The sequence below is a fragment of the Leiobunum rupestre genome, chromosome 8 (assembly GCF_980474605.1).
Source record: "Leiobunum rupestre chromosome 8, qqLeiRupe1.1.hap1, whole genome shotgun sequence".
NCBI lineage: Eukaryota > Metazoa > Arthropoda > Arachnida > Opiliones > Sclerosomatidae > Leiobunum > Leiobunum rupestre.
Genome location: NC_143391.1, coordinates 19,299,098 through 19,311,672, shown reverse-complemented (window position 1 = coordinate 19,311,672; position 12,575 = coordinate 19,299,098). Strand labels below are relative to the sequence as shown.

The following is a 12,575-nucleotide window of genomic DNA, read 5'->3' as shown; positions in this document are numbered from 1 at the left end:
ATGTTAATTAAATTATTTAACCTTCTAAATATGTCTCAACAATTATTTAAAAAAAAAGATGAACATTAAACATTTGGTCAATCACAAAAATTGAAAATATTTCAGCTACACAAAAGCTAACTAGGTATCACATGATTGGTTAAAGCTAATTCTTTCTCTGGGTCTAAACTAAAATAGATTAGTTCCAAGGAAAAGTTCACAGCAATGACTAATTAAGGTATACATGAAGATTGTTTTTAGTTATTTTATTAATCAGTTTAGTTTTCAGGTATAAGAGAAACTGTTTTTGGTCTATAGAAGATTCAGCGACCACAAAAATATATACTCCTTCAAAAAATGGGGTATAAAATCTCCTAATTTTGAAAATATGTATATAGAGATTTTCCAAAAGAACTAAATAACAGAAATCTTGGAAGACTATAATGAATTCCTTTATCTCAACCTGGATAAAATTGGGGATTAAAACTAGAAAACCAAATCTTTGGTCGGTAGTTATATGGTCAAAAATGAAACTTAAAAAACTTAACCTCTATCAAATAGTTTGTAAAATATCACTTTAAATAATAACTTATATCACAGTGTAAAATAAATAAGGAATTGACAATAACTATGGTAATGTCAATTCTACAACAATATGAATGATAAACTGATAAAAATTTTGTAAAATTAAGATAAAATTCTACGACAAATGTATAACAGTAGATGAGTGTACTAATTTAAGGGATAAATAATAACTTTATATGATATTTGAGCAACCAGCATGTAAGCTTTTGACAACATTCATTTTAAAGGTACGCAGTTCTAGCAATACCCACTGATTAAACAACCTTCACATAATCTCACAATTTCAAAAGCTACATGGAATGGTATTTGAATGAGGGTTTAGTCGTTATAACTATTTAAAAACAATATACCAATAACATAAACATGGTAAAATTAACAAACGAATAAAAGATATTGTATAACAATAACAATGTAAATTACCAATTTGGCTCAAAATGTAAAACTACCAAATGGGCAATAATAAAAATCATAGTAAATTAACTGTATTGCCAAAAAACAAAAACAGGGGTAATGTATAATAATTTAAACAAAATTAATATGCTTTGGTAACTTAGCATTTTGACTAGATGCGAATCAATTACATCTAATATTAAAAACCATAAATAAGCAGCTTTACACTCGCGTGAAAAAATGATTGTACATGTAGTTATAAAAGTTAATTTCCATACAAATTAAAGAGCCGCTTCCTCTTGACGAACAGGGGGAAGTGCCCCATTATCCGTAGGTAATATAATGCTTTTAAAAACATCGATGCTTGGATTGTTGTTATTTTCCAACATCAGATATTTGCAAACAGCATAATAATGGCATGAAGCACCGATCTAATAAATGAATAATAATATATATGTTAGTTAGTATTTATTATTATCAGATGAGTATCTCTCACAAGATAAGTATTTATCTAGGCTATAAAAGTGAAACATATAAATTGCAAGTTCAAAAAAGGTGTGAAAACCATGGAAGAGTACTACTAAAAATGTAACTTTCCTTATTACCATAAGTTTATAATATACTACTGTAAGTATGACACTTCTAGTCTTCACAAGAGTTATTCTTTACAAGTTTACACACTATAGATGCTTTTGGCGACGCTTTGTGTACACTCACTATCACGGAGCAGCCTTCAACAGGGCCTAGCTAGAGGGCGATTTTCTGTTTTGTGGAGTCACCATTCTGTGAATATCTCAAAGTAAATATTTTTCCAAAGAGACATACTTAAAAATCAATTTTATAAAATTATAGTTTAACACTCGCACATGTAAAAATATATCTAAACTTTAATTGCTACTACTAGCAAGGGGTGAAACTGGCAAAGTTATGTTTCAAGAAAATATAGAATGCATAAGGAGGTGGAAACTTCTCTCTGAGATATACTCCATATTTTTGGTGGTTTTGTGTGGTGTGTTATATATTATAAATATATATGTATAATAAATCAATCCAATTACGTTGACTGCCAGGTGCCAAGCCGAGTGCGAGCACGGAATAGTGCCATCTAGCTTGAAAAAGACAATGCCAATGATATATATAACACCTCCCAATATCAGTTCGGAGAGTCCACATCTATTATCTTGCTAAAAAGAGTTATTTTAACATTCATTAAACAAAGATGTTAGGAATGAAAATTAAACTTTTTACCATATTAAAAATGGCAAATGAAGGCATGATCCCAATGAAGAGGTAAAACACTGTTTCTAAATGTTTGTACCTTCAACAAAAAAAGGGTTGTTTTTCATATACTACTTAACTAACAATTTCGATATGAAAGTGTTTTAGAATTACCTCTCGTGAAAATAATACTGATAAACAATACCAAGAATTGCCAAGCTCCAAACCAGCCAACATAATTGAGAACCTAAACCAGGTTTTATATCTTTCAATAAAAGCCTAGATTAAGATAAAATACTTCATTTCACAAATCAAATTAATATAGTACCAGGATATACCAGGGGGTATAAGATGCTGCGATAAATATATAAATAATGGCGCGATCACAGACGTGGAACACCTCTTTCAATAATCTTTAAATGAACGAGATATATTAATTAAGTACAACATTTTTATAAATTTACAACTCATTGCCATATCAAGCAAAGAATAAAACCTTAAATTGCCTCAAGAAAGTCTTACCGATATTTTCCAATGTAACAAACAGTATGAAAAGCAGTTGATATTGTGAAAAGAGCGACTAAAGACAACCCGTAAACCAAAGCCGAAATATACTGGTTTTTAGTTTGGGATAGATGGAGTAAAAATATAGTGCCAGCTACACTGGGTATGACCCAGACCTGGTATAAAGAACATTGAATTAAATGTAAATTCATTACCAGATTTGCAGTCATGCAAAATGAAAATGGCTTACACCATGGGTTATTATATTTGCTATGTGTTCAACATCTGTTGGAACATAAGCAGCATTTCCAACAGCTCTGGCATTCATGTATCTGAATAGTAAAATATATTTGAATCTGACCTGTACGCTGTTAGTGGAAGGACTGAACTTGGACTCTAGCCAAAGGAGATTAAGAAACCATACAAAGCATGCACGCAAGAGCCATAAATGGTCAAACGTCAAAATCAAACCAAATACAAAAGAGCTAAAACGCGTAGGAGAAATCCAGTACTTCTTCCAAGAAACGCATAAATATTTTATAAGGGGAAGGCGGCATGCTACAGGTTTCCTTTACCGTTTATGGTGACAAAGGCCAGAATTTTCACATAATAATAAACCTACGTAGGCTATGGTATACTTTGGGCTAATGAACTTTCAAGGCCAACTTTGGTGTTTTCATATTTGCTACTTTACAGGGGTGTGGAAATAGCAGGGGCGAATTCGCCTATTCAACACAACTAAAACTACAAGAGCGGTGATTGGGGTGAGGATTCAAAATCGTTTTTCTGTTTCATTCGTACTTGTATAAGTTGCATTTTCTTATCTTATCCGTATTTTCATCCCTGGGAATTTCTTCCGAAGAATCAACCGCCCCATTTTGGCACGAAAGAGAAGGTAATCTCTCGGAATCCGGGGAAGATCCCGAAGTGGTATACATAGACGAGTCTGAATTTCGCGTACTATTTGATCTATTGTGAGAGCACAATCTCAACATATTCAAGCGATTACAATTTATCTTTGTACCCCAAATAAAAAGTAAATAAATAAAATAACTTATAATAACTAAGTGTCAAAAAAATAGCCAGCGCGGTGTTCTGAAAATAACTTCCTAAAAATAAACGGACGCCCTACCTGCAGACCCAAAAAAAGATGATTCAAGATATTCCCCAAGATTTCGATCGATAAAATAAATTTGTCTCATCCTTTTAACCCGCCGCTTTGTAGCCACTTTTGGGTCTACTGTGGCTATGATCTTGTTATAATTTCGTATCCCATTGGTTTCCTATTTGTTAAATAAAATTCAAACGATAGCCTATCACACATTTTACGTAATAAAAATAACTACAAATAGAATAAAAAAATTAAACAATTTTAGTGATTTTACATATAAAAAAATGGTTATCGTAGGGATTTATTTATGGTATATAAAGTATTAATATAAAAAATATTGGAAGTATGTTGGAAGTTATGAATGTGACGCAAAAAACGAATGAAAACGCGCTTTTTCAAATTTGAATTATAAGCCTGTTTTTTCCCCAGATGGCAGCACCCCTACCGTCACTTACTGTTACATAAAAAATGCTGTTGCAAAATTTAAAAAGTTAGTTGAAATCGTCGGAGTGCTTTTAGTCTTTCTCCAATTTCTAAACGACTTAATTCAATTATCTTTGCTTATATCTAATTTTTGATTGGTATCAAAGATCTAAATACTTGGTAAATTTATTTAAATTAGTATAAATTGCATCTAAAGTTTAAATTTTACTTCCAAACCTTTCAGGGCTTACCCTTAGTCTTACCCCTCCCTAAATAAAAACTTATTATTTTAATTAAAGGAATTTGAGATGGCTAATCTGGGCCAAGAACGTATATCGTCTGAACAAATGGATGAAATACGACAGGAAAATACGGCTTATGAATATCTCTGTCATCTAGAGGAAGCAAAGAAATGGATAGAAGCTTGTATAAATGAAGTTCTGCCTCCCACTACGGAGCTTGAAGAAAACCTTAGAAATGGAGTATATCTTGCCAAGATTGCAAATTTTGCTAATCCTAAACTTGTGCCAATCACTAAGATCTATGACTTAGACCAGAACGTGTACAAAACCAAAGGCCTACAATTCCGACATACTGATAACATAAACCATTGGTTTAAAGCAATGGACTCTCTTAAAATGCCAAAATATATTTACCCAGATACTTTTGATGTCTATGACCGTAGAAATATGCCAAAAGCTATATTCTGTATACATGAATTGAGTTTGAACCTGTACAATAGTGGGAAAGCAGATAGAATTCAAGATTTGCTAGGGAAAGCCATTTTTACGAGTGAAGAAATCAATGCAATGCAAATGGAGCTGGAGAAATCTGGAATCGAGATGCCACATTTTTCCAAATTGGGTCAAGAAACTGACAATTCAGTTTGGGATATTGTGATTGCCATCAACAAAGCTTTGGATCATGACGACTCTGATATAATTAAATATCTTAAAAGCCCCAAAGGACAGTTTCAAGAAGTAGTTCAGGAGAATGAAAGAAGGTACAAATACGAACTATCATTTTCAAGACACGTGAAGGTCAATAACACGTGCAATGGGGACTTCGAAAGTTCAGTTCAATCAGTTTCAGGAGACACTTATCACAACTTACTCGACAATTATGACATACAGCAGTGTATATACAGAGCTAATGAAGCTAAGGTATTAGAAGATCTAGATAAAGCCCTAAAAAAAAAAAATTCGAAAGCTGTTATCAAATGCTTAAAACATCCTCACCTAAAATTAACTGAAGTGATACCAAACAACACCGCATTTTATATTGAAAATTTGATTAATGAAGTGGAACCCAATGTAGAAGCCATCCAAACCATAGTAGAAATTTCAAATGAAGAAGCTAATGAGAAGCAAATCCACGTGGAGGAAGTGAATAAAGCTATCTCAAAGAATGATGCTACAACTATGTTGAATGCTATTCAAGCCTTGATTAAGGAACCTATTGCCAATATGGAACATCCAGTCATGGCTGCATTCTACCTCCAAGAATTTTCCGCCATAAAAAATTACAGCAATTCCAATTTAAATTATGAAGAAATTGTTGGTGGCATCACTGTATTGCAGTCCATATGGAACATCACTTTATCTATCCAAAAGAGTGATCAAGCGTTGCTACTAAAATCGCTCAGCAACCCAGACGCCCACCTTTGCAATGTCTCCAAAAACCTGGTTAACATTTACCTTGAAAAGTTTGAAGAATGTTTAGAATTGAAAAAGAAACAAGGACAGAATCCCTTTTTCAGTCACGCTGAGATACAAGAAATACTGGATGAACTATGGCAAGAATTTGATCACCAAAACAAACTTGATAACGCTCTGATAGCAATAAATAATGCCATTTCCAAAAGTGATCCAGAACTGTTAGGTAAATCTCTGTTGAATCCTGCAGCTTCAATACTTTGCATTCACAAAAAAAACTTGCAGCTATATTTGTGGTGTCTTAAACAAAAACAAGATAACAAGAAGGCTCATCTGAACTTGGGTGAGATCAGATCTCTAATAAATGAAGCCAACAAAAAGGCGGAGCAGGTGTCAAAAATATGCTCCCTGTTAAGTACTATCAATATGGTAGTTGACAGAAATTCTCCAAAAGAGCTAGTAGAAGAATTGGAAAATCCTATTTTGGAAATTTCAGAAATATCAGAAAACTTGGCCAATGAGTACATAAGCGCTTTGCAAAAATTCAGAACTGTGAAATATAATAACTACGCTGCAGCTGACAAAGAGAATGGATCTTGGATATACTGTTACTTGGAAAATGGGCATAAATTCTACCAAAACTTGCACACCTTGGAAACAAGCTGGGAACAACCTCAATATTTTACCCACAGCATTTATTTAACACAGCTGGACATTAAACAAATCATTGAAAAAGTCAACTTAAACAAGCAAGAAAAGTTGATTACTCTACTTCAAGCTTATTCCAGAGGCTACTTATATAGAAAGACAATTGCAGAAAGAGAATACCATCTAGAGAAGTTGGAAGATGAAGCCATTGTCATTCAACGATGGTGGAGAAGATACATGTTTATGAAAAAGGAGAGAGCCTATGTAGATTTAGTCAGAAGAGTGGGAGGTGTAAGAGCTGCTATCACTAAGATTCAATCGTATGTGAGGATGTATCAAGCTAGAAAACTTTACAAAGAGAGAAGAGAAGCTCTAGATGTTTCTTTGGAAAGGAATCAAGCCCTCCAAGAGCTTATGAAGAGAGATCCTCTTCATTATGTTTCTATATATCTTCCACTTTTGAAAGTCAATGATGTAGATTATGAAGAAGAAATGGAATTACATAGAATAAGAAGCCTAGTAGTTAAGAAAATCAGAAACAACAAAGAACTGGAAAAACAAGTAAACGAAATGGATTTGAAAATAGCTCTCCTCATAAAGAACCAACTCAGCGCCAGAGAACTGATGCTGCATGGAAATAAGTTATCACGAGTTGAATTTAACAGGAGACAGACTATTGATGCCTCTGACTGCAAAGTTTTAATAAATTTACAAACATTTAGTAAAGAAAGCAGGTTTCTTCTTGAAGGTTACCAAAATCTCTTCTACACTTTGCAAACTGATCCCCGGTATTTGGCCAGACTGATTTATTCCATGGCACCAGGAAGATCTGCTAAATTCATAGATTCGGTAATTTATACTTTGTATAATTATGGATCAACCCCCAGAGAAGAATGCTTATTGCTGCAACTTTTCAAACAAGCTCTGGAAGAAGAGGTCAAAATGAAAGTGGATGGGGTTGAAGATATCTGCAAAGGAACACCACTGGTTTACAAAATGATTGTAGATTTCAATAAAACAGGATGTGGACACAGTTGCCTTAGAGAACTTCTTGAACCTCTGGTGGAAAATATCTTGGAAGATGAAACACTTCATTTGAGCACTGATCCTGTTGAAGTTTACAAACGTTGGGTAAACGAACAAGAAACCACAACTGGTGTCATGAGTCAACTTCCCTATGATCTACCTCCTGAAGAGGCAGAGAAAATACCAGACATTGCAGCTCGAATTGCCAATTCCATAGCAATGCTTCAAGCAAAAACTGAGATGTTCATAAATAGAATCCTACATTCTGTGGAACTTTTGCCATATGGAATTAGATACACCTCCAAAGTTCTCTTTAATCTTCTCAAATATAAATTTCCTAATGAAGAAGAAAAAAAAATAATGAAGTCTGTTGGAAACCTCCTTTACTATAGGTATATTATAGCAGCCATACCTGCTGCAGATACCTTTGGAGTTGTGACTCTACAGCCTGGGAATGCTATCAACTCAGTCCAAAGAAAAAATCTTGGAGCCATAGCGAAAGTTTTGCAACATGCTGCAGCATTCCAGTTATTTGAACCATGCACAAAACTGGCAGAATTAAATGGATACTTAGAAAAGTGCCACAACAAATGCCTCAAGTTTCTTAAAGTTGCATGTGATGTGGAAGAACCGGAAAACATATTTTGTATGGACACTTATTCTGAAGCTACCTTGTTGGCCGCCCCTCAAGTCAGCCTCTCACTTCAAGAAATAGTAACAACCCACCAATTGTTGTGCAACTACATTCATAATGTTGCTCCAGATAAGGATGACAAGATTCACATACTATTGGACGATTTAGGAACACCAGTGACTTTAGAAACTAGTGCTGAAAGAGATTCTTCAAATACTATTTCTCTTTCCTTGACCAACAAGTTTTTTGAAGCTAAAGAGAGCAGCGTTCTGGATCAGCTTTTCTTAACTACTAAGCAACTGGTAATTCAACTTCTACAGTGCCAAACAATAGGATCTACCTTTGTTGATATGCTAAGAACAGCTCCATCTAAGGAAGATGAGGAAAGCTACACCGAACACACAGCATCGATACAGTGCAACAGCATTAAAGAATTACTTCATCGCTATTCAAATGTAAATGAGCTTCGGCACCAAATTATGAGGAATCTGAGAAAACTAGAAGAAAACAGCTATGTCACAAAACAAAGTGACTATAGGGAGATTATTGAAGCTATAGTTAAAATGATAGCCAACAGAAGGATGTATAGAGAAAGAAGGAAAGAAGAAATATTCAAGCTACAAATAACGCAAGAACAGCTTGTGAACAAAAGAAAATACTTTGAAGACACATTGGCTTACTACAACCAATACATACAAAACTGCTTGGAAAGAATGGCTCCAAAACAATGCAAAAAATCAAGGGCTTCCATTTTGGGACGAGATGATCCTAACATGTCAGAAAAGCCTATTGTGGTTAAATACACTGCAACCAAACTACATGAGAAAGGGGTTCTTCTAGAAATTGTGGGGTTGGAAACATCACAACTCAAACACGCATCTTTTACATTTACAGCGTCCAAAAAAACTGGCATTTATATAGTCAAAGCAACATTCATGGGGGCTGCCGTGGAAACTATCGAGTTGGACATTCAATTGCTTCTCCAGCAACAATATGAAGGGGTAACAATGTTGGAGATATTTGGAAAAGCCAAGATCAATATCAACCTGCTTCTGCATTTGTTAAATAAAAAATTTGTCAACTAATTTTTATGTATATGCTTAGAATACTTGATTACTTGTATAATTATCTTTCTTGTGAATAACTTTGTAAATAAAAAAATTTTGAAACTTTATATGGATCATAAAAATAGCCAATTTTAATTGACATATGTAACTCTGTAAAAGTTACTTAATAAATGTTTTTTCAATAACAATCAATAGTTTGATTTTCTGAGTCACTATTAAAATTTTCACTTGCAGCAGCTAGGATATCATCTAATATTGCTTCAATGTCATTAGAATAGATATCGCATGATTTTTCAGTTTCTACAATTATCTGTTGCACATCATACTCGCCCAATTTCTGTAAAGACGTTTTCCAGTCTTCAATATCTTCAAAGGAAGTGTCAACTTTCACATTATCTTTAGCATCGTTAATTAGAAAGCCAATCTGATCTCTCATTTGGATGTCTAAAACTACTTCAATAGCAGCGTAGTCCAATTTTATTTGTGGTAAATGCTGTTCCATTGATAATTCTTCATTTAGGAAACCACTAGTTATTCCAGTCACAAGATGATGCTGCGGTATATTAAAACCAACCAGCTTTAAGTCAACCATTAAGCTTTTTATTAGATTGGCAGACTTCAATCGTACAGGACGGTCACAATCATTGATGGAAAGTAGAAGTGAAGAAAGCATACCCAGGTTTTGGAACTTTAATAAAATAGTGGGGATTTGTTCTTCCACAAAATTTGTCAAACTTTGATTAATAAAATATTCCCAAATAGTGATGACTTTCAATTTAACTTCCCAATCTAAAGAGCTCTTGGCTGCCCAGGAAATAGCTTGACACACTACTAGATGTTTAGAATTCAAAAAGTTGGCTTTTAATAGGTCATATATCGCATTTATGGCAGCTCTTTGTACAAACGCTTCCGGGTCATTCACTAAGAGATCAGAGAGTAAAGTGGCAACCACTACCGGAGTGGCTTTTTTTTCTTCCTGAAAGGCTTTCCAACAAACCGCATCTTTGCACTGGTACGTTAATATGGATAAACTTGTGGCTCTGATATAGCTCTCTACTTCTTCTTGAGAAACCAAATCCCACACCAACAAATGAAATTTGAACTGAATTATCCAATTTGACAATCCAACATCACCTTTGGTAAAGCAAATTAATGGGTAAATCATTTTTAACTTAAATAATTTAATTCAAACACACCTTCTGCAAATGAACATATTTTATTTATAAGTTCCAATGAGCTATCGCGAACTTCCCATTGTATATCTAATGTTCTGCGCAATAAAACATCACCCAGATCTGTCCAGACAGCTGAGCTAAAGGAAATTATTTTTCTTTGGTAATTCCTTTCAATCAAAATGGAAACAATAGCTGAACAATTATGAAAGAGCTGAAAATGAAGATGAAAAATCCATGTTTTATCACCACCTTTTAATTAATATTACAAAAAATGTTTACCGATGAAACTACTGCAGAATTATCCAGAAGTTTTATTAAAGTGGACAAGACTTTTTGATCTCCATACTCAGAATCTGCGTAAATTTTACATGGTTTTTAAAATTATATGCAAACAGTGGCTTGGATAATCTCACCCATGTTTTTTATTAATTGAGAAATCAAATCCATTGCTGAATTAATTAATTTCTGATTTTTCATTTCTGGGGTATTCATAATAATGAAGACAAACTCAAGTGCATTATTAAGCATAGACAGTTTAGTCTATTTGTAATAATGGAAATATTAGAAAACATTACAAAATAAGTAAAAAAATTATTATCATACTTTGGAGTTAAAACGGTCGATAACTTTTGATTGGCAAGTGAAACATTTTACAAGAATGCTTCTGTAAAGGGTTTTTTGTGCCAAACACGGAAGTAAATAACATTCTTCTATTTCTTTCGTTGCGGGGGTGTTAGATTTTTCTGATTTGGCAATATACAGTTGAATTGGCAAAATCATCATTTGAAGAAGACAAAGACTGAAAGGCTGTAATTCAGATTTTTTCAAAGCAAAATATGCCAGAGAAATAACTTCTAAGAAATGTGAATTTTCAATGAGAATATCTTGAATTTCATGGAATGTTCTAGGAGGAAAAAATCGTAAATACATGTCCAATAAAAACCACAAAGTTTAAGTTATTGAATTTACTTTGCGGAATCGTATGACAATAACGCCAGAATTTTGCATGCTATTTCAGTTCGTTTATTCTTTGGAAAGTTCTTTAATACTGCTTTCACTAAGTTCAATTCTTGGCTTATAGTTCGCACATCATTGTAAGACCTTGTTTCCATGATTCCATATAAGCAACTTAAGGATCCTTCTCTTAAGTCAACACTCTCAAGGGAAGAATTGAGTTTAAAAATTAATTTTTTAAATTGGTTCGAGTTAAAGTCCAAAGTTTTTGCCAAAGATATTACAAAACATTCAACACTTCTCTTTACAAACATACTATCATCATTCAAAGAAGTTAAAGCAATACCAATTAATTCTGAAAATGAATTAAAAAAATTACTTATAACTGTAATATGGTAAAACAAGTTATATTACGACTAATACAATACGGACCATCAATATTTGTGTACAACTGAACTGGTTTTTGGTCATCACAATTACACAAAGTTTTTAAGTAATTCCAGTAGGCATCTCGCACGATTGGTGGATGTGATTTAACATTTTTACTCTCTATCATGGTAAAAACTTGCAATTTAATGTTTTTGGCAATAAGAATAGTAGCTAGTTGATAAACAAAGGCTAATGCAAGAGGGCTTGCATTATTTCCTAAATCATTCGGTATTTTATCTTTTATCGCTTGGGAAATTAAAATCCCTTGTAAAGAGAATAATACTATTAATATGAAAATTAAAAGCTGATAATTTTTAAAATGAGAAATTACCCAAGTTTTTATCTCCAACTTCAATAAATGAAAGGAACTTTTGAATTAAAGTATCATCCAAGTCATCCTTAATTTTCCACGAAATAATTTGGTCCAAGACTAACCCAAGTTTCTTTTCATTCGCGTTCTTCATGATAAATTTTTAAATTGTAATTATTTTTATACGTCAACAATTCAATAATAACTAAAGGACCAACAGCACTATCTCAATTACTGAAGAAAGAGCAGACAATCACAATTTAGACATCCGAATCTTTTTTTTTGTTTTTGAGAGTCACACGGTATGGTGTTGGCTAGAGCCTTAGACACCAACACAACAAAGAAACGACACAGACAATAATTATTATTATAGCGGCACCAAAGTTAGAAGCACTGAAGGGATCGCAAGAATCCCGACAGCAGGCGGAAGTATCCCGGACGGGAGCTACCATCCGGAAGAGCGGAGA

General features: G+C 33.5%; 3 protein-coding genes across 8 annotated transcripts; 1 reads left to right on the top strand and 2 right to left on the bottom strand.

Annotated features, from left to right (window-relative positions):
* Window positions 1–28: 28 nt before the first annotated feature.
* On the bottom strand, window positions 29–3,951 carry LOC149932644 (monocyte to macrophage differentiation factor). 6 transcript variants are annotated; one of them, XM_090155455.1, is made up of 8 exons: window positions 3,809–3,951; window positions 2,927–3,008; window positions 2,695–2,852; window positions 2,511–2,585; window positions 2,347–2,451; window positions 2,203–2,272; window positions 2,013–2,138; window positions 29–1,385 (listed from the first exon to the last, which is right to left on the bottom strand). In XM_090155455.1, exons 2-8 carry the CDS (start codon window positions 3,002–3,004, stop codon window positions 1,236–1,238), a joined length of 762 nt encoding a protein of 253 aa, XP_090011581.1. In that variant the 5' UTR covers window positions 3,005–3,008; window positions 3,809–3,951; the 3' UTR covers window positions 29–1,235. The 6 variants fall into 6 exon arrangements, with proteins under 6 accessions (XP_090011581.1, XP_090011579.1, XP_090011580.1 ...); XM_090155453.1 differs by lacking the exon at window positions 3,809–3,951 and adding an exon at window positions 3,478–3,671; XM_090155454.1 differs by lacking the exon at window positions 3,809–3,951 and adding an exon at window positions 3,252–3,471.
* Window positions 3,952–4,262: 311 nt separating this feature from the next.
* Window positions 4,263–9,417, top strand: LOC149932643 (ras GTPase-activating-like protein IQGAP2). The gene is made up of 2 exons (XM_090157471.1): window positions 4,263–4,390; window positions 4,510–9,417. The coding sequence occupies exon 2, from the start codon at window positions 4,519–4,521 to the stop codon at window positions 9,256–9,258; it is 4,740 nt and encodes a 1,579-aa protein (XP_090013597.1). The 5' UTR covers window positions 4,263–4,390; window positions 4,510–4,518; the 3' UTR covers window positions 9,259–9,417.
* On the bottom strand, window positions 9,350–12,317 carry LOC149932642 (uncharacterized). The gene is made up of 8 exons (XM_090157472.1): window positions 12,130–12,317; window positions 11,802–12,062; window positions 11,385–11,724; window positions 11,019–11,319; window positions 10,829–10,955; window positions 10,695–10,768; window positions 10,437–10,626; window positions 9,350–10,374 (listed from the first exon to the last, which is right to left on the bottom strand). Exons 1-8 carry the CDS (start codon window positions 12,260–12,262, stop codon window positions 9,419–9,421), a joined length of 2,382 nt encoding a protein of 793 aa, XP_090013598.1. The 5' UTR covers window positions 12,263–12,317; the 3' UTR covers window positions 9,350–9,418.
* Window positions 12,318–12,575: the final 258 nt, after the last annotated feature.

Excerpts from the sequence above, each read along its gene's own strand:
- LOC149932644 (XM_090155453.1), bottom strand. The coding sequence starts at position 3,671 with ATGTTGAGATTGTGCTCTCACAATAGATCAAATAGTACGCGAAATTCA. Across the intron at positions 2,452-2,510 it reads GCAGCATCTTATACCCCCTG|GCTTTTATTGAAAGATATAA; the intron begins GTATATCCTGGT and ends ATCTTAATCTAG. Across the intron at positions 1,386-2,012 it reads CTTGGCACCTGGCAGTCAAC|ATCGGTGCTTCATGCCATTA; the intron begins GTAATTGGATTG and ends TTCATTTATTAG.
- LOC149932643 (XM_090157471.1), top strand. The coding sequence starts at position 4,519 with ATGGCTAATCTGGGCCAAGAACGTATATCGTCTGAACAAATGGATGAA.
- LOC149932642 (XM_090157472.1), bottom strand. The coding sequence starts at position 12,262 with ATGAAGAACGCGAATGAAAAGAAACTTGGGTTAGTCTTGGACCAAATT. Across the intron at positions 11,725-11,801 it reads GTTGTACACAAATATTGATG|AATTAATTGGTATTGCTTTA; the intron begins GTCCGTATTGTA and ends ATTCATTTTCAG. Across the intron at positions 10,769-10,828 it reads TCAATTAATAAAAAACATGG|ATTCTGAGTATGGAGATCAA; the intron begins GTGAGATTATCC and ends AAATTTACGCAG.